Source organism: Chaetodon trifascialis, chromosome 7 (assembly GCF_039877785.1).
Source record: "Chaetodon trifascialis isolate fChaTrf1 chromosome 7, fChaTrf1.hap1, whole genome shotgun sequence".
Lineage (NCBI taxonomy): Eukaryota > Metazoa > Chordata > Actinopteri > Chaetodontiformes > Chaetodontidae > Chaetodon > Chaetodon trifascialis.
Window position 1 is genome coordinate 30,089,900 of NC_092062.1, and position 20,349 is coordinate 30,110,248.

Here is a 20,349-nt window from a genome sequence, read left to right on the forward strand (position 1 = left end):
CTGAGTGTGGGCGTTCACACCTCACCCATGCAGTCTGTGCTTTACTGTACCCCCCCCCCCCCCCCCCCCCCACACACACACACAGGCTGTTACCATAGAGACAAAACTACACAGATCTGAAACAGATTTTTTCTCCTGTAAAATATCTTTAGAGGTGACATTTGGAAGTCTGGAGCAGAATTTGTTGGTCTGAATTCATGTAAAGTCGATCTAAATTAAATTAACATGTTGATTTTGACAGTTTCTGCGGTTTGTAGGCAGCAGGAAATGTTTTTCTGACCTACAGACAAGAAATGATGCAAGGCGGGCGCTGACTGGCAGCATGTTCACACTGAGTTTGGGACATTTTTAGAAATCAAAAGACTTTATTTGGAAAAATATTATTATGGACCACATTAATTTTTAAATCATTTTTCAGCCCATTTCTATCAAACATTGGGGTGATGTACAAGCTTTAGCAGCCAAGGCTTAATTTTTCCTTTATTTTATTATTTTGTACTTTTTCCAAATGTATTTTTATATTTCTATTCTTGATAACACGTTTTATTTATTTATTGACTCGAAGCCTCTCTCATATTTTTTTCATATTTTAAATAAATATTTTCAGGAAGTGATTAAGATTTTTTTCACACCATAAATTGTGGAAATGAACAAGGATGTCCAGTTTCTGGGTCCTCATATTAAACTTCAAGGCAAAGACATTAAATGTTCACAGTTTGCGACACGTTTTCACTGTATAAATCCCTCCTCGCATCATTTGGAAATGACAATAAAGGCACATTTCGGCGCTCTCTCGTTGCTAAAGCACACTAGCTGACATTTGAGGTCCCCAAAAATAGCTGCGTAGTGAGACCTCTTCGTTTTCTCCCGCCTCTCTGTTGAAAATCGTTCCACTACGTCAAGTCGTCCCGTCCGCTCGGTGAAGATGTCTGCGACGGGTACAGGCGGCTGTGGACCCGGACCCGGACCCACCTCGGGCTCCGGGTCCGGGGCTTCTAACCCCAGAAAGTTTAGCGAGAAGATAGCGCTGCATACCCAGCGACAGGCCGAGGAGACAGCCGCCTTCCAGGAGGTTATGATGGACATCACCTCGACCAGGGTAAGTCTGAGACGGAGGCAGGAGGAGGAGAGCTGCCCGGAGGAAGAGAGGCCTTGCCTGGGCTTGTCAGGCTCCGAGATAACGTTATCTGCTGCCTCTACATGGCGCCCTGTCCGGAACTGGTGCGTTCACGGTGGATAGCAAAGAAACACGACACAGTCTGTGGTCGTGGTTTGAAAAGCAGCGTTAGCAGAAAACGTAGTCGCCTCTTGTTGTCCATTTCCGATACGTCGTTAGCGTAGTTAGCAAGCGTTAGCTACGAGGGCTAACTTGGCTTGTTTACTATGTTACGTGAACGTCGCTGTCACCCTGCTAGCCCCGATGCGTTCGCGTGCCGCCGGACTCCGTTCAAAAATGTGGCGGTTGAGTGGCGTCCAGCTTTGCCACACAAATATCTGACACGAATAACAAAAATTAAGACTTTTTGAAAATCATGTTGATCTTTTGAAGAATTCGGCTTTCAAATGAGACGCATAATCGTGGATTTCATGACGGTTGCAGCTAACTTTCTGTTTTCACTATCACGCCTCTTTAAGGGAAAGGCAGTTATTTTAACCGCTATCGCTGCACGTTGTTTAAAAAGTTTACGTTTTAAGGATTTTGTTGTGAAATTGAGCTCTGCCGTTTTGAACCATTGAATCAAACGACTCATTTTACGGACTTTAAGTCGTAATTTATTCGGCGTACATCCTGAACAGGTACGCTCACTCTCTGTTGGCGTTGTTTTAGGGGAATTTGACGAAAGTCTTGACATCGGGTCGTGATTATGAGAGAAGCTAACTTCATTTCGTTTGACTGAGCTCTGTGAGCTTGCATTAGGCGGTCAGTTAGCAGAGTAAACGACGAGCATTCAGCTGATTTCCACGGTGGGTTCACACTGACACACATGCGAGAGGCTCCCAGCTGAAGCGGGACCTGCTGGAGTCTGTCTTCCACCTGTGGTCTTCTGGTCTCTGGATCTGTCCCTGAGGTCTGCAGCAAAACATGGAACAAGAAGCAAACAGCATGTTATGTTCAGTCACTTGCTCAGTAGCTGCTGAGCCTCCGCTGACCGTCCTGGTTTAAGGTGAATCAGGACAAGCAGCAGGACTTCTGAGAGGATTCCTCGTTGGACCAAACTTTGTCTCTGGTCTCATATTTGTCTGTTTGGACTCTGAAGTGGAAGATCTCACGTCCTCTGTTAGGCTCAGGTGCTTTAATGTGCTGTTGATGGTTGATTTTAATCATTTATCAGGTAAAAACCAACTTCTCCTCGTTAGACCTTCACAAATTCAAAGACTTTGCGCTTTGTTCTTCCTCTGTGTTACCAACATGACATTACAACATAACCAGAAACATCATCAGGTGCTGACAGGTGAGCTGTCCGGCCAATCACAGCCTGGGTTTGCTGTGGCTCGCTGTGATTAACTGCTGTCTGGTGAGACACGAGGCTGAAACCTTCTTTTCTTCTTCTTCTTCTTCTTGCTGAGGTCGTGGTTATTTGTATTTAGCTTGAAGACAGACTGAGACGATTGGTCAGTTGTCAGCGTGTCCTCTGTCCTTTTAACGCCGTGTCTCTCGGCGTGTTAGACCGTCGTGGCCGATGCTGTCAGTCAATAAGCAGTGCTGATTTTCCTCTCGTCTTTGCGTCGGTGTGATTGTCTAACAGTTGATGAACATCTTTAATGTGTCGGTTGGTTTGTGGGAACTCTGAAGGTCATTTTAGACTTTTTTTCTCACATTTTATGGACTGAACTGTTAATTAACCAGTGACGTCATCAGCAGACTAATCAATAAAGAACACGATGGAGAGTACGATCTGAGACTCCGCTCAGAGACAGTTTGAGACGCCGTCCGCCCGTCAAAACTCTGGAGTTACAGAAATTATTTATTATTCACAGGTTTGTGATACTCAGAGTGAAGGTGAGGGTGGTCCTCTGTCACCACCCCCAGCCCTTAATTATAGAGCAGCCATCTTGATTTAAGGCCCCCATCCACTGACATGAAGGGTCCTGAGAGCTGACGCTGAGACCCTGCCTCGACGTGGACCCTCCAATCAAATCCAGCTTTAAGGCTGTCGGATGCTTTGAATGAATGAATGGGGGGGGGGGCTGAGGTTGCAGCCCACAGCCCCGCTGATGGTCTGATCTGAGGTGGGAGGAAGTCGTCGTGCAGCGGTGATGAGAGCAAACGTCAGCGTTCACGAAGCTCTGCGCTTCCTGCTTTCCTCTGCAGAGTCAGAGAGTCGGAGGCTGACGTCACCGTGGTAACACAGACATGTCTGATCTCCTCTGACAGCAGAAACATCTGGTATCTGCAGCAGGTTTAAGACGTCCCAACAGCTGTTTTTACCGTGTTTCATCTTTCTGAGAAACACTAAGAATCAATCTACAGAACGATCGTTAAGACGAGTCGAGCCTCCTGAAAAGTTTCTGAAGTGATGATTGATCCGTCGTCAGATCTGATGCGTCTCCTGATCGTGTTAGTGATCAGCTGCAGGTGGAGAAGAAGAAGAAGAAGAAACACTTTATCGATCACATTACACACAGTGTTAGTTGCACACTACACGCCATGCTTTCCGTGAAATTAGTTTTCTCCGGTCTGTCGATCCTCCGCGGCAGACCAGGAGGAGCGGCGGGCTGCCAGCCGACGCCGGCGCCCGGGGGGGGGGGGGGGTTCCAGTGCTTCTCCGTCACCGTTGGTCAGGTGGTGATCTTCTTGCATGTTTTTTGTGGGGGTTATTAAGGAGGAAACCCCGGCAGCAGGCACGGTGCAGGCATGGTGGAGGACACGCCCACAGCGGGATTCGAACCGGGGACCTTCTAGCTGTGAGTCGACAGTGTTGCCACTTGTGCCACTGTGCTACCCAAGGCCGTACCCGAGGCCGTTCGCTCGGTGAGTTCGTGTGTTTGCTCGGTTTCCTGAAGCGTTTTCACCTCCTACGACTCACAGATCAATAAAGCAAACGATTGATCAGTGAATCGTAGGAACGATCGATCGGTTAATCAGCGTGAAAACGACAGTTAGTCGCAGCTCAGCCTCAGATTTCATGTCAGAAAGGGGTCTCTGACACACGCACGCGCACACACACACACACACACACACACACAGACCCCTCCTCCTCCTCCTCCTCCTCCTCCTCTCATTTACTGACAACACCACCCTTTTGCTTCTGTCTCTTCTGGGAATTCCTTTTGCCCCTGTCCTTTACGCACACACACACACACACACACACACACACACACACACACACACACACACACACACACACACTGCAGCAGGAGCGTGTGGGTGGTCCAATCAGCTAATAGCATCAGGGCGTGTGCGTGTGCGTGTGCGTGTGTGTGTGTGTGTGTGTGTGTGTGTGTGTGTGTGTGTGTGTGTGTGTGTGTGTGTGTGTGTGAAGCTGTTCATTGTTGATATGCAGTTTGAAATATTGCAGTTTTAAGAAAACAAAAGACTGAAAGGACAGTGTCCAAAGCAGAGACGGGACATGTCCTCAGACTGAAGAGCACGCAGTACAAATACTCTGTTCCAAGTAAAGTCAGAATTACACTCAAGTAAAAGTACAAAAGCACAAAATGTACTTAAAGTACCAGAAGTAAAAGTACTGCTTATGCAGAATGGCCAGTTTCAGCATCATTCATGTACTTTGTGTTATTGGATTATGATTATTCATGTGTTCATGTGTTCATCACTTTAATGGAGCTGATTTTAATCACTTTAATTAAAACCATCAATCAAGTCTGATCAGTCAGACTGAATCTGCACACGAGTACCTGAAGGCATCACGAGAATGTTTCCCTCTGAAATGTACTTCAGTGGAGGTATGAAGTAGCAGTGAAGTACAAGTACTGCAAAAGAAATACTGAAGTGCAGTATTTGGTAAAGTGTACTTCAGAAAAGGTTAAAGGTCGGTGAAGTCACAGTGTATCTGTTTAAACATCTTCATCACGAATGATCCGTGCTTTGCTCTGATGTGAAGAAGAGGAGTATTGATCGTTTGTCGTCCTCTGAGTTTGATCAGTTCAGTTTCAGCGTTGTGTCCTCGATGTCTCAGCGACGAGGACACTTTGGAAAAGTCCCACGATCGGTTTGACGATGGAGCGTCCTGATAGTTTCCTGTCCATCAGTCAGGACCTGGAGGACAGACTGTGTCCATGTGTCTCTTGTGCTCTGATCCTGGATCAGTGTCTGATGGTTCAGATCTTCTGCTGTCGTTGGAGCGTCTGCAGCGTCTCTGCTGCAGCGTCTCTGCTGCAGCGTCTCTGCTGCAGCGTCTCTGCTGCAGCGTCTCTGCTGCAGCGTCCATGTTTGAAGCTGATTGGTTGAGCCGATGTTGATCTTCAGGTGTGATGAAGCTCTCTGTCCGTCCCATCAGTGTAGAGACCTTTCTCTCCACCAACAAACACTCTGAATACCTTTAATGACAGTCGTCTCTGCATGTGGACGGACGCGGAGGTAAACACGGCGTCTCTGGTGAGGACGCTGGAGACGCTCGTTGTCTTGCAGTCTGAGCTGGTTCAGGGACTCAGCCGGTGTCTCTGCGGATGAATAATCAGTCCTTTGGTGTTTGTCTCTGTCTGAGTGAGATGTTGCTGTCTTACAGGCGGCGTCCAGCCTGCAGACAGTGGTTATTGTCCACGTTCAGAGCAACACGAGCAGCTTTTTCTGACTCATGGCTTCTGTTGTGTGTTTTCAGGTGAGGTGTGTTTTCAGGTGAGGTGTGTTTTCAGGTGAGATGTGTTTTCAGGTGAGATGTGTTTTCAGGTGAGATGTGTTTTCAGGTGAGGTGTGTTTTCAGGTGAGATGTGTTTTCAGGTGAGGTGTGTTTTCAGGTGAGGTGTGTTTTCAGGTGAGATGTGTTTTCAGGTGAGGTGTGTTTTCAGGTGAGATGTGTTTTCAGGTGAGGTATTCTTAGAAGCCCTTTCAGCGTCTTCCTGTCGGGGTTGGCGCTCTGACTTTTAGGAAGCTGACCTGCAGATTTCAGCTTGTTTCTTCAGATCCAGCTTCGCTTCCTGTGACCGGAGACGACGCGCTGACAATAAACTCACTCCAGTGAAGACAGAACTTTGTTAACCGTCTTTAATGAGATTATGAATAATGGGAATATTGAGTTAAGCTCCATCAGTTGTTAAAAGCTTTTCATTACGGCTTGAACGACCAGCGTTCAGCGCCACGATGGAGCCGTTCAGTACTCGACTCAGCTCCTGTGATTGGTCATTTTCCTCCACCGTGTCGGAGGTCTGACTGAGCTCTGCACACTGTCACTCAGATCAAACTCCTCTTTGAGGAGAATGATTAAAAGCTGAACCTGATCACTCATCCAGGGTTGGTCTGGGAATGATTGTCCTCTCTGGACAATGATTAGTTCACTGACATCAGCAGCGCTTCACCAGGCTGCTCAGACAATCATCATAGCACTGGATTACATTTAGAGAAAGCAGCGAAGGGGGGAGCTCACCTGTGTCGCACCCACCTGGGTGATGCATGAAGGCCCTTTTCCTCAGCTTCAGGTGTAGAGAGGAGGGGCGCGGGGTCAGTTACTCAGAGGGATGATCAGCAGGCCTGATGGGGAGAGCCGGGACGGGACAGCGAGGAGCCCCCAGCGGGTCAGGACCTCCGTCAGAAGCTGCATGAACGTTCACAGTGAAGCAGCTGTAAAGCTCATGGAGCTCACTGAGACTCTGCAGAGACTCAAGGACGTGGACAGATAGAGAGCAAGGACATGGACAGATAGAGAGCAAGGACATGGACAGATAGCAAGGACGGGAGGGACGGCAGATTAAATGAGTTCAAGTAACTGGGCCAGGGCCGCTGTGTGTGTGTGTGTGTGTGTGTGTGTGTGTGTGTGTGTGTGTGTGTGTGTGTGTGTGTGTGTGTGTGTGTGTGTGTGTGTGTGTGTGTGTGTGTGTGTGTGTGTCCACATGCTGCAGATATATATGTATATTTACAGGTCTGCTGTTGTTCTTTCAGTCCGTTTATCTTTGAGGGAAATGTGGTTTGCAGGAGGTTTAAGGTAAACCAACCACGGTGCGTTCACTGACTGTCGAACTCGGCGCGGGTTCATGATGTCAGACTGAGGGTCAGTCGCTGCACACATTGTGAAAGGAGGTCAGAGGTCAGCGGGGAAACTTGTTTTGTTGGTGACGTGATACAAAGAGCGCAGTGAGAATAAGTCACAGTAGCTGTCAGTGAACGCATCATCAGGCTTTAGGCTTGTCCTGCTGTCCAGCACAGTCCTGCAAAGACGTGCTGGTGCATTCACAGCAGCTCCAGGTCTGTTTAGGACACAGTTAAGTCAGTTAAGTTATAGGACAAGGCCACTTTGGCTTCATGTGCATTGAACCGAAGCTCCTGCGCTCACACCAAACTCCCTCTGAAACATGAAACATGACGTGAAAATGAAGTCTGTTGAATCAGACCGCGTACAGCTCGTCTGCACTCGTGAGGTATTTATATCAGGACCAGCAGAGTTTCTCACACCTGTATTTCCACCTTTTTTCCATCCTTGTTTAAAAACATGACTCCCTGCAGCTTGTACGGAGCGAGCAGCTGGAGCAGATGTTCAGACCTACAGAAGATGATCAGGCAGCAGATCTTTGGCTGGATTTCATTCGAATCACAGTTCTCTGCTGCTGTCTCATTGGTTTATTTCACTGTGACCTCTGACCCTCGGTGTGCTGTGACTTTTCTGTTGACCTTAGCTAGTATTCGTGATGTGATCTGCGTTCGATTCGGGCGTCCTGGTGCGTCGAGCAGTTCGCCGATCGTCCACCGGAGCGCTCTGATGAAAGACACTGACGAATGATTGCCAAAGAGTCATTTACATGCAGCTATGCCAGAGGTGACAGGGTGCATGCTGGGAGTTTTCCTTCAGGAACAGAGCAGGTCGAACGGTGAGGTTAGGGCAGGTCGCCGTCCAGTGGACACTGTGTGGGACCTTGTTGGGTTTTGTTTCTAACTGTATGTTCAGGCTGTTCATAGAAGCCGTCCAGTACAGAAAGCTTTGAGACGCCGCCTGAGTCCACCTTTAGCCACGAGTCGGGACCCAGACGCAGCCGGCAGAGCTGCATCTGCACGGCAATGCAGGGAGCCAACAAGTCCTTCATATGACTCAGAAACAGGCCATTCAACACTTCAAAAACTATCAATAAAGTTTTACGATCACTGAAATAAAAGTGAGAGCCAGCGTTGATCAGCTGAACACGAGTCACGCGTTTCTTTGAGCCTGGTGACGTTTGTTTGGAAGTCAGCATGAAGTCTGAGGTCTGTCAGTGGACAGTGAGCTAGCCTTTGACTGAGGGCACGCTCACGTCTAACCGCTAATGTCTTTGTCCCTCTGTGTCTCCGTCCTCTCAGCTCCAGGCCCAGAAGCTCCGTCTCGCCCGGAGTCAGGGTCCGTACTTCAGCGGCTCGCTGCCCAACGTCAACCAGATCGGCAGGAACCCTCAGGACTTCCAGGTGACTGACGACCGCCATGTTCTCACCTCAGTTTACCTTTAACCTCTGCTGACCGCCGTGGCTTCTGTTACTGAGACCACCACTAAAACCACTGCTGTGATGGTACTGCTGTCAGCCTTTCGCCAGCGAGGACTGAACACTTTGTGAACACATGATTGGATGATGAGCTCAGGAAACAGATTGATTGGAGGTGATTGGTTCTGGTCCAGACAGGTTGTCAGAGTAAACTACCTCGTCCATCAGGATGAATAAAGCATGGCTGCTGTGAGCTGGGCTGCGGTCCTGCAGCGCTTTGAGGACTCGCTCTGCTGCGTCTCCTCCGTCTGCAGCCTTCAGCTCTCCACCTCTGAGTCATCGGCTCTGATGGAGGTTTTTCGTCAATATCCTCGTTTGCCTTCAGCACCGCCGCTGAAATCACAGCTGAAGCTCAGCCTCCATGCGTCTGCCCTCCCCCTCTTCCTCCTCTTCCTCCTGTATCTCTGAGCTCGCTCCAACATTAGCTTGGTGTGGCTGCAGGTAGCGGGATGTTTTTAGCTTCTCGGCGCCGTCCTGATGAAGGTTGAGCAGGCAGCAGCAGTCGACACTCAGGGTCCTGATCCGCTGACCGTCAACAAACATCACACGTGCACATTTCTGCAGCTTCTGGTCCGTGCAGAGGCTGAAACAGTCAAGTGTCTGTCCTCCACCTGAAGTCTGACGTCCTCACAGCAGCTGCCAGCTCAGATTAGAGCTGATGACTGTAAATCACAAGAGCAGCAGTTTGGTTTTGTAACTTCTCTGACCATCCGCAGATAAAAATACTTCAACAATTTCCGAACCAGCTGCTTATTTTTAGCCTCAGATTAGAGTCAGGTGGTCTTCACGACGGCGGCAGGTCTTTGAATGCTGGAGCGCTGATTGTTTTTCTGTTTGTTTGCTCCAGTAAACTTGTTCATGAACACATGATAAACTTGTTTGTTTCTCTCTCAGGGCTCCTTCCCGTCCACTCTGGAGTCCAGCCGCTCCACTCGACATCACGGCCTCGTGGAGCGAGTCCAGAGAGACCGCCGTTTCATCTCGCCGGTCCGGCCGTACCGCAACCGCCAAGTATCCTTCAGTTCAGTGTGGAGCTTCAACTGACGGCTTTGATGATCCGTTGATCTGTCCATTGTTACTTCAGGTGGTCAGTTATTGTATCAGGGACACGACTCCCTGACTTTACGCTGGTGTCTCTCTGATCTCATTTCAGCTAGTTAGCCTTAGCTTAGCCTTAGCATACGATTACAGTTTAACTTAGAAACAAACGTAACAGACAGACATGTCTTCCGTCTCTTGCCTCTCTGTGCTGTGATCGATCAGGTTTTAGCTTTAACAAACGTCAGCATTGATCCATCATGAGACAACAGGGGACGCCGTTTCTGTTTGCTAGACTCTGACATCGTGCGTTTGTCCGCCATGCTGTTGGTCTGCTTACCTCAGAGACAGAGGACATGGCACCTCAGAGACAGAGGACATGGCACCTCAGAGACAGAGGACATGGCACCTCACAGACAGAGGACATGGCACCTCACAGACAGAAGACATGGCACCTCAGAGACAGAGGACATGGCACCTCACAGACAGAGGACATGGCACCTCACAGACAGAGGACATGGCACCTCAGAGACAGAGGACATGGCACCTCAGAGACAGAGGACATGGCACCTCACAGACAGAGGACATGGCTTCATTTCCTGTCTTTCACCATGTGAGCTGCACCAGGCGTGGTGTTGGCTGTCTCACTTAGCGTGCATCGCATGCGGTTAGCAGTTAGCAGTTAGCAGTTAGCAGTTAGCATCCAGCTGCTTTCAGGCTGAATTTGTAATGAAGAAAAATGGAAACTGTTTATTTCAGCTCAGAAAACCTCGACTGGATGTAGATTTGTGCTCATCTGACCCTCAGGCTGCCTGTTGTTGACGGCTCAGCAGCCACAGAGTGTGAATTCCCCTTTCAGGCCATCGAGATCATCATAAGATCCTCTGCTGTGAAGGTTCAGGCTGCGATGTTACGGCGTTATCTGGCGTGAGGTTTGCTTTATCTCGTCATCTCATCAGTCGGATGGTTATTATCTGTTTCCAGCTCACAGCAGCAGCAGAGACCCTCTGCAGGCAGAACGTCAGGCTGGACGGAAACTTAATGTGTTTCATATGTCGGCTGGATTTTCTGAAACCGTCCAGTTAATACAAGTGAAAGCCTGCAGTCTTTTAAAAGCATCGTCTGGTTTTCATCTTGACTTTACTGTGACTGACGAGACACTACGGCAGAGTTTCAGCTGCAGTCTGAGAGGATCAGATGACGCCCACCTGAACCTGAAATGACCTGAAAGCAGCACGTTTCCTCTTATTGACGAGTGGATTAATGGGAAACAGTGAACCATGGACGTCTTTGTCCAGTTTGGATGTGTCTAAGCACGACTGTTGGCTTTTCATCCATTGATTACAGCGATCATCCTCCATTTACTGGTCAGTTGGAGTCTGATAACTTTTCCACTGTAGGAGTCCAACAGAATGTGATGTCCATCCAGAGGTCACAGGGTGTCCTCCTGCTTTGGGAAAGGACTTCCTGGAGGTAAATCTGGGCTCTTCTCAGCAGGTGATGCTCAATGAAACAGCAGCGCTGTGACTTCACTGCTGCGTCTGTGTGGAGCGGGAGGACGAGGACGTGGAGAGCGATTGTTGGACAACATCCTGTCTTCATCAGTGTTTGCAGAGGGGAGGACACGTGGACGGAGCTGGACTCCTCAGAGATGCAGATCGTAGAGCTGCAGACATGAAGCGGTTTGATGAGCTTCGAGCTGTCTTGGACACGTCCAGGTCACTTCCTGTCAGCTGGTTGAGCTAATGTAATTGAATTTTCGTGGGACTATGGACCACCAACGCGTGTCAGCTGACGCTCCAAGATGGCTCCTGCTGAATTATCTGATTTTATGGTCCTTTCATGAGTTGGACCCCTTTCACAGTTTCCCTTCATGGCTTTGATCTTGTCTTCATCCTCCTCATCTGCTGTCTCCAGTCTGTCCAGTTCCAGCCCGACCACAGAGCTGACCTCCCTTAGAAGCATGTGGAGTCCCCTGGACTGTCCAGCCTTGATGGCGCCCCCCCCAGCACCACCGCTGGCCTCCTGAAGAGGGCGTCACTGCTCTGAGTCCAGTCCAGTTTTTCCTTGATTTGGACCTAAAGGTGTTTGAAGGAGTCCACCTTCTGCACCTGCAGAGTGGAGGGTGGATGCCCAGCCGGAGCGCGGGGTTCAGGCAAAGCTTTAGAAACGTTCAGGTTCGGGATTGGTCGCACCTCCTGACACGAGATCCTCAAAGAAACCACGATACGACGAGTGTTGGTGGAGTTCATGAGGACGAAGGCTTGACAGTCGTCAGTGTGAGACTGCTGATGGCGCGAAGAAGGCGTTAAAACAATCGACCTACAGAACAGTCCTCATCACAGACAAGGTGCACACGCTAACCTGGTGAATAGGCGAGCTGTGTGCAGGCTGTCGAGCTGCTGCCGTGGAAAAGGGTTTCAGATGCTCTGCGAGTCGTGATCGTCAACATTTAAAGGAAGTGAGAGCGTGAAAGTAGCTGAAATCACCCTGAACTTCAAACAGTTCTGTCGACCGGACAGAGCGAAAGAGCGAAAGAGTGAAAGTGCAGTGTCCATCAGGGTGTCTGTCTGTCATATGATGGCCGAGCAGAGACGGCTCGCCCTGTCCTGAGCTGCGATTGGAGGACAGGTGGTGTGCTTTATTTAGCCCCGCCCTCTTTTTCACTGGAATTCAGTGAAAAAAACGAAAGTGTTTAAAAATGGAAAAAGAGAAGTTCGAGTCAAACTGAAACTGTCCTCAGTAGAAAACCATCTGTCTGTCCTGTGTGTCGTTTCTTTAACCGCTCGTCTCCTCAGGTGGACAGCTCGCCGTATAACTCCGCCTACCTGTCCCCGCCTCCTGACCCCAGCTGGAGAAGGTACCGTGTGCTCCCCTCTCCCTCCCTCCTGTCTCTGTCTCTGTCTGTCTGTCTGTCTGTCTGTCTGTCTGTCTGTCTGTCTGTCTGTCTGTCTGCCTGCCTGTCTGTCCGAAGCGTCTCGTCTCCTCTGCTCTGAAACCTTTGTGAAGCCTCTGCGACGCCTCAGATGGTTGAAAAGGACAAAAAACAAAAGGACGCTCAACAGTTACGAGGACATCACAGCTCGAGGAGACAAAGACGAAGAAGTGAGAAAACAAGATGACAAAAACACTTCACGTCCACGTCCTCCAACGCTGCAGCAGCAGAGCTCCTCACGCTCCACCTGCCGTCTGTCCCTTAAACACTACACAGATCTACAACAAGCAGCAAACAGTGGACTCGATGCAGCATTGAGTTGATTTAACACTTTTTAAAGGGTAAAAAATGAATTTTCAGAATCCAAATTCGATTGATCTAAGCCTGTTTTGTGTGACGTCGTCTTTACTTTAAACATCAAATGTGAAGAAGATGCAGAGAAAAAGCAGAAAAGGACAGTCCTTGAGCTGGACTGAGTGTCCCCCCCCCCAAGTGTCCTTGAGCATGCCGTGGAGCCCCCGCTAAGGGCGGCTTCCTCCCTCTGATGTCTGAGTGTGGACGTCCCTGACCAGGATCAGACGGGGTGACGCTGAAGCTTCACAAAGGTTTTCATGGCCGCTTCGGTCCAGCAGGACTAACCACTAACAGGACGCAGAGGCGTCCTCAGCTGGCGTCTGTCCAGGCCTCAGCTGGTCTCAGCTCCTCTTTTTTTGGCTTTCCTCCTTCTGGGAATCTGGCTTTTCTCTTTTTGGCTTCTTTCTTCTGTTTTCTGCGACGTTCCGCTCGTTTCTTTCTCGCCTGCGTTCTTTCTGCTTTTCTTCTAACAAGACAACAATCAGCCTTCAGAGAGAGACTGGCCTCAGTCCACAGAGGGTCCGCTGCACATCACCGCGCACGCACGCACGCACGCACGCACGCACGCACGCACGCACGCACGCACGCACGCTCTCACTAGGCTGGGAAATGACCTCCAGCCTTCTCCTGCAGACAGGAGGAGGATGTTTGAGGTGAACTCCTGACTGAATCTGTCCAGACGTGGAGTTTTCTGGTCAAACGGTCATAGTTGTTGTTGTTGTTGTTGTTGTTGTTGTTGTTGTCGTCGTTGTTGCAGAGCGATCACACCTGCACTTTGTCTTCAGTCGCCTTCCTGTAAAGCGAGTCCAGGTCTGTGCAGGATGGAGTCCGTCTGCGCTCTTCTTCTGTGGTGGTCAGCTAAAGAGGGCTGCAGTTATTCCACGTCTGTCAGTGTTAGAAGCAAACAGAGCAAAGCAGCAGTGTTACAGCTTCACAGGAGACGGCCGGAGGACACATGAGAGCCAATTAAGAGCAGTCAGAGAAGAAGACGAGGACGCCTCCTGCTAGCTGTCTCTGCTGTTTAATAAGATCTGATTATAAAAGAGGACATGATTAAAACACGGCTGTCAGGCACTCAGTGGACTTATGGAGGACGTTAACATGTTAATAAGCCAAATGTGACCTGCGAGTGTTTTGAGACAGTTTGTCCTTTAAGTCCAGCTCAGAGTCAGACTGCAGCTAACGCTCTGCTGTCTGTCTCTGCTGTCTCTCTGCTGTCTGTCTCTGCGGTTTGTCTCTGCTGTCTCTCTCTGCTGTCTCTCTGCTGTCTGTCTCTGCTGTCTCTCTCTGCTGTCTCTCTGCTGTCTGTCTCTGCTGTCTCTCTCTGCTGTCTCTCTGCTGTCTGTCTCTGCTGTCTCTCTCTGCTGTCTCTGCTGCTGGCGGACTGAGGAGCAGCTTCTCTGTCCTATGTCCCAGCCGTCTGAATGTCTCCAGCTTTTGGACCGTTGGACAGACGGACACGTCGTTGAACTGAGGACAGGTTGTTGATTGTCTTCTCTCGGGTTGTTTTGTGGTGTTGGTTGACAGTTTGACGTCGCTCAGTAAACATAAACACGTCAGGTGGACGCCAGCCTCCCTCTGACCTCCGCTCGCTGCCTCCGTCTTCCTCCTTCCTCCGCTTGCGTTTGCTTTCCGAGCCCGCGCTCTCCTCCTCTTCCTCCTCCTCCTCCTCCTCCTCCTCCTCTTTTTTTTGCCCTCTTGTCGATGTTCTTGCTCGGTGGAGGAAAATAACTTTTTGCTCTTGTCGATCATGAAAAGGAATTGGTCCGGAAACTTCCCCGGGGATAAAAGCCAGTCGTTTCGCCTCCCCACCACTGCACTCAACAGGTGAATCCTCCTCATCCTCCTCTTCCTCCTCCTCCCTCTTCTTCCTTCTTTCCTTCCTTCTGCTGGACGTCCTCCACTGTTCAGAGTAAAGCCCGTGGGGAATGAGAACGTGTCCGTGTCTCATCAGGACATTTTTTTTTGCTGTCTTTGAAGCGTCTTCCTCCTGTCTCATCCTCCATGTTGTCCTTCTGTCCATCAGCCTCTGTTCTGTCCTCTCACCTGTCTGAATTACCTGAGCTCCTGTTGAGTAAACACATCTGAAGGTAAACTGAAGCAGTCCAAATGTCCAACGTGTGTGGACTTTGGACAAGTCTGGAGAAGCTGTCGGTGTCTTCGGTGCCTGTTGGAGGATGAAGACTCACCGTCAGCCTCCTCTGCCTCTTTACTTCTCTGATTTCTCTCTCTCTCCCTGCATCCCTTTCACTGTGTATGTCTCTCGCCCCTCAGGACCAACTCGGACTCGGCCCTCCACACCAGCGTCATGAACCCTCTCACAGGAGACCCCTTCACCACCGGAGGCCCCACCCTCACCCCCCAGAGCAGCAGGCGCAGCGGTGAGGCAGCAAAACACACAGCTGAGACACGACACACACTCGACACACACTCGACACACACTCGACACACAGTGCAGGAAAGACTCTGGATACCCAGAATGCCGTGTGGCACCGATGCCCTCGCACAGTTCATGTGTTCACAAAGTGGTGAACTCGCTCCACCCTCTGTGAGCGACTGAGCCTTTCATACCAACCATGATCCTCTCACCTGTTTACCTGTGGAACGATCCAAACAGGTGTTTCTGGAGCGTTCCACATCTTTCAGTCTGTGAGACGTGTCGCTGCGTCACGCTGACGACTGCGTGACGGCTGACACGTTTCCTCAGGATGAAGATCTGAGTCTAAACAGGTTTTCCTCCGACAGTCAGGAAGTTCTGAATGTAAACTGAAGCCGGTACGTCCAACTCAGTCTCACCTGTCTGTCTGTCTGTCTGTCTGTCTGTCTGTCTGTCTGTCTGTCTGTCTGTCTGTCTGTCTGTCTGTCTGTCTGTCCGTCCGTCCTGCAGGTCAGAGTGATGGAGAGGGCAGAAGAAGTGAGTTATATGCACACACACACACACACACACACACACACACACACACACAAAGCAGGTAATAACTCTGGATGCAGAGAAACAAACCGCAGACGAAAGCTTCATCATAGGTCATACTGATGTTTACTGCAGCTTCCTTCAGCACGCCGCTCTGCCCGCCCAGGCGCCTCTGTCTGCAGCCTGATTGGTCACATGCGCCTCGTCTCGTGTCTCGCCCAATCAGGCTGCAGACAGAGAGAGAGAGGAGGCTGCCTCTGAGCCGCAGAGCTCCTTTTTAAAATGATTCAGCCTGTTTTCTGATGACGACTCAAAGCCGTGAAAGATCCAAAGCTGCTCGACTGCAGGCGGCGCTCATAGTGACGCCTTCCTACAGCTTCCAGGACGTGAGCGAATCACATGACGCCGTCGCCGTTTCAGAGAGACGTCTCAGTCCGTCAGTACGTCTCGTCCTCTGGGACCAAATCAAACATGTAGAAAATCTCTTTAAAGAGCAGCTCTGCAATTATTCCTGAAAACATCATCTCACAGAAGAATTCACTCCATCACTTCACAGAGCAGCGTGAACACATGAACATTTACAGGCTGCTCTGTTTGTCCCTCAGTGTTTCCGTACCCCGTCCCCCCCATTGAGGAGAATGTGTTGGACGAGGGGAAGCTGCTCAAACCCTGGGACACCAAGAAGGTACGGAGCAAAACGCCAGTCGGCTTTTTGTATTTTCCTGTTTGACTTCACTTCTTTAATCCCGTCACTTCTTCAAAGAGCTGCTCTCACCTCGTCTCATTCAAAGGGTCAGAGTTTGACAGTGTGAGAGGTCAAAGGTCGTCTTCTCTGCGACATCACACCTGAAGGACAGACTGAGCCCGTGTTTCTGACGTGGTCTGATCCCGGATCAGTGGCTCTGTGCTGTGTCTCGTTCTGATTTGTTTACTCTGTTGTTGTGTTGTTTTCTCTGAACAGCTGCCTCTGCTGTCGTCCCGGCCGAAGTCTTGTGAAGTGCCTGGTATCAAGTAAGTCTGACGCACTAAACACACACACACACACACACACACACACACACACATTCCACACTGCAGTATGTCATAACACTTCTGGACATTTCTTGGCGTGGCCTGATTCGATTGGTCTCAGAGCGAGGAGTCCTTCCTCAGGCAGGAGTCAGCTCCTCTTCGCTTCTGTGTTTCTCATCTCGAACTCCAAATTCAGCAGAAAAGCAGACATTTTTTCCTTTGTGGATCCTGTTTGAGCTGCACTTCTGTGTTTGTGGAGCAAAGTAAACGCGAATGATCGTTTCTCAGCGTGTGTTGAAGGCGATGAAGATCTAAACGTCCTCTGCTTCCTCTCAGTATCTTCACATCCCCGGAGCAGCCGTCCACGCCGGCTCACGGCGTCCCGTCGGCCCTCAACACCGGCGGCTCGCTGCCTGACCTGTCCAGCCTCCACTTCCCCTCCCCGCTGCCGACGCCGCTGGACCAGGACGAGCCGGGCTACCTGGGATCCTCCTCCCTGAGCGGGGGGAGCAGCACGGGGAACCTGGCCTCCACCCTCACCCAGCTGGGCATCAACGCCGCCAACGCGCAGGGAGGCAACGGCAACTTCCACCACCACACACAAGGTGCGTACGTGTGTGTCGATCGATCGATCGACGTTCATGGTTCGCTGCTCTCGTGGCTTCGACTGCTCGACCTCTTCAGACGAGCAGGTGAGCGCAGTGAGGCGCTCGGCAGCCGAGGAGCAGATGATTGGCGGTGGACACCGTCGAGGTCTTCAGCGTTATGAGTGTAAACAGCAGGTGTGATGTGGTTTCAGGTCAGAGGTCACAGAGCTGCTCCAGCTCATGAACTCGTCCGCCGTCGTTTCCTGGACATCGTCTCTGTTCTGGTGTCGTCGTGCGAGGATTCACGTCCTCACGGGATTTGTGTGGTTGCTTAGCGACAGGACTCTAACCACAGCGGGCCCGTCCTCCAGTGTTTTGTCTGTTTGCTTTGTTGTTGTTGTGTTTGCTCCTTTCTGACCGTCGACACGTGGCGTCTCGAATTGTTTTAATCGATCGATGTAGGAGGTTATGACGGCTGCTGAGGAAACTTTGAAGCTCACACTTCCCAAATTTAGGAAACACTCTGAAAGTGTCCATTAAAACCTCGTACGAGGTCGTACGAGTGTCCTCGGGCAGGACGAGCTGCTCGGCTGCTGTAGATCTGCCTGGATCAAAGCCTCGGCTCGGTGACTAACGCGCAGGTTAGCAGAGGAAGTATGTGGGTGACAGCGGATGAGATGAAACGGAGGGGATGTACGGCGGGGCGGCGCTCTAAGTTTAGCCTCGCAGTCACTGAAGGGAGGGTTTTTTTTCTGTTTGTGGCTTGAAGCGCAGTCGGAAAATGTGTCTGACTGTTGGTGAGGTGACTGTCCCGACCACAGGCAGGAAGCTGCCGTCTCAGGCTGCAGCCCCCTCTGCAGACCTCCTCTGAAGGCCCCTGAACCAGAATAACAGAGGGGAAGGCCGAGCTGGAAACCACGCGGCGCCGCGCTGATGGTGATGAAGCTCGGGTAAACGTTCAGCGTCTCCCAGCGCCAGGCCTGTAGCACGAGAGCGGAAACCTGCAGACTAAACACTCACCTGTCCAGAGCAGCCGGCGTTCAGGCTGACAGGAGATGATCTGTGGATGTTCAGGAGCATAAACCCTAACGATCCTACGACCTCTGACCACCTCTGACGACCTCTGACCTTTCATGTTGCAGGTCCGTTCAGGTGTGATGTTTTACTCATGAGATTCAGCTCTCAGCGCATTCAGTCTGTCAGTAATCTGTGAAGTGTTTCTCTTCTCTACACAAACACACATCAGAGCTCTGTGACGGCTTCATGAAAGGATTCATTCTTTCAGAGTCGTCCTGAATCTTTCCTGGAGGCTGCAGAGCCGCTGCTCCTCGCCTCAAGTCGGTCCAGGGAAATCCTTTTTCCACTTATCTCCATTTATTGTGTTCGTCTCCTCCCCGCGGGCTCGCGTCACGTAGCTCCACTCGCTCACAGATTAACTGCTTAAAATGAGTTAAAGACCGCGCACACACCTGACGGAGGAGGCGCAGCTTCCCTCTGACAATATGGCCGCCACTCACTAGCTGTTTGAGCAGCTTATTGGCCCATGAGTCTTTGCAGCCATGTTTCTGTGAAAAGCGTCGTTTCTTCTTTTAGCTGCGGTCGTCCAGGCGTCGTCCTCGCTGTCCTCACTGCTCGCTGGTCTTTGTCTCACCGTGGCCTCATGTTTAACCTGCAGCAGTCGGTCTTCACTGAGCGTCGCTGATCTCAGATCTGAGATTTGACCGTTCGGCCCGGCGCATTCGGGTCCTGAACCGGGTCAGAACGCAGCCCGAGGTGCAGACCGCGACTCGCCTGACCTGCTGAGTGCGTATGAGGCCAGGTAGGACTGTGTCCGGGGACAGAGCTGCTGTTTACACCTGCTGAGCTCACCTGGGGAGCAGCTGGTCCCCCGAGCAGACGCTGTGTCTCACACTGAAGCCGCAGAGACGAAGACAGAAGAGAGTTCCTCCTGAGGCGCTCGTTACTTAGTGAAGGTTCATCTGAAGACAAAGTGATCTGGATGTGTATTTTCTGGATTCAGAAAGCCAATAATCAGTGTGTGTGTGAGGGGTCGGGGTGCGTTCACAGTCCAGCTCTGCTTTAGCTTCAGTGCAGCGCAGCAGCAGGTAAAGGTGACCGATGGATGACTGCTTAGTGCCGCTGTGAGACAAATCACAGGTTTGTCTCCACATTAAAATGAATCGGGGATGTTCAGCGTTGGTGAGTCGATGCTGCAGGGACGGCAGGTGGCTCACCTGAGCCGCACACCTGTCGGCCTCTGTGATCTCTGTTTTCATGCCGTGCTCCTGCTCCAGGTCTCTGTGGATGTTCCTCTGTGTTCACGCTTCCTCGTCTCGCCTCCTCAGGTCTGCTGGCGTCTCTGCAGAGCACGCTCAGTAACCCCTCCCTGCAGTCATCGCTGAGCAACCCCAACATCCAGTCGTCGCTCAGCAGCCACTCCTTCTCCAACTCTCTGAGCTCCGCCTCCCTGCACTCGTCGCTCAGCAACCCCTCGCTGCAGTCGTCCCTCAGCTCCTCCCCCTCCCTGCCGTCCTCTCTCAGCAGCCAATCGCTGCACTCCTCCCTCAGCAACTCCTCCCTGCAGTCGGTGTCCAGCGGCAACCCGAGCTACGGCGGCAGTGGCGGCGGCGTGGGCGGCTCCTGCTCCTCCTCCTACTCGCCGCTGCTCAGCGGGCAGGGCCAGCCGCCGCTCAGCACGTCCCCGCGGAGACGGGCGCAGCTGTCCCCGCTCATCCTGCCCATGGGAGGGGAGTCGCGGAGGCATCACTCCAAACAGTTCTCCCCCACCATCTCCCCCACCCTGTCCTCCATCACACAGGTAACAGCTTCACACGAGCAGCCCGCCAGCGCACACACCGCACATTCACACACCTGCTCACCTGGTGCAGGTGTGGCC

General features: G+C 51.1%; 1 protein-coding gene across 3 annotated transcripts in view; it reads left to right on the forward strand.

The window, feature by feature from the left end:
* Positions 1–920: 920 nt before the first annotated feature.
* The window catches only part of LOC139334251 (CREB-regulated transcription coactivator 2), a 28,853-nt gene continuing 9,424 nt past the window's right edge, over positions 921–20,349 (forward strand). The window contains exons 1-11 of one of the 3 annotated variants that reach the window (XM_070967025.1): positions 921–1,099; positions 8,441–8,542; positions 9,512–9,628; positions 12,454–12,515; positions 14,703–14,771; positions 15,219–15,325; positions 15,832–15,858; positions 16,461–16,540; positions 16,817–16,866; positions 17,203–17,471; positions 19,799–20,271. In XM_070967025.1, the coding sequence (XP_070823126.1) occupies positions 926–1,099; positions 8,441–8,542; positions 9,512–9,628; positions 12,454–12,515; positions 14,703–14,771; positions 15,219–15,325; positions 15,832–15,858; positions 16,461–16,540; positions 16,817–16,866; positions 17,203–17,471; positions 19,799–20,271 (1,530 nt within the window). In that variant the 5' untranslated portion in view covers positions 921–925. The remainder of the gene's footprint in view (positions 1,100–8,440; positions 8,543–9,511; positions 9,629–12,453; positions 12,516–14,702; positions 14,772–15,218; positions 15,326–15,831; positions 15,859–16,460; positions 16,541–16,816; positions 16,867–17,202; positions 17,472–19,798; positions 20,272–20,349) is intronic. The other 2 variants (XM_070967026.1, XM_070967027.1) reach the window with 2 other exon arrangements.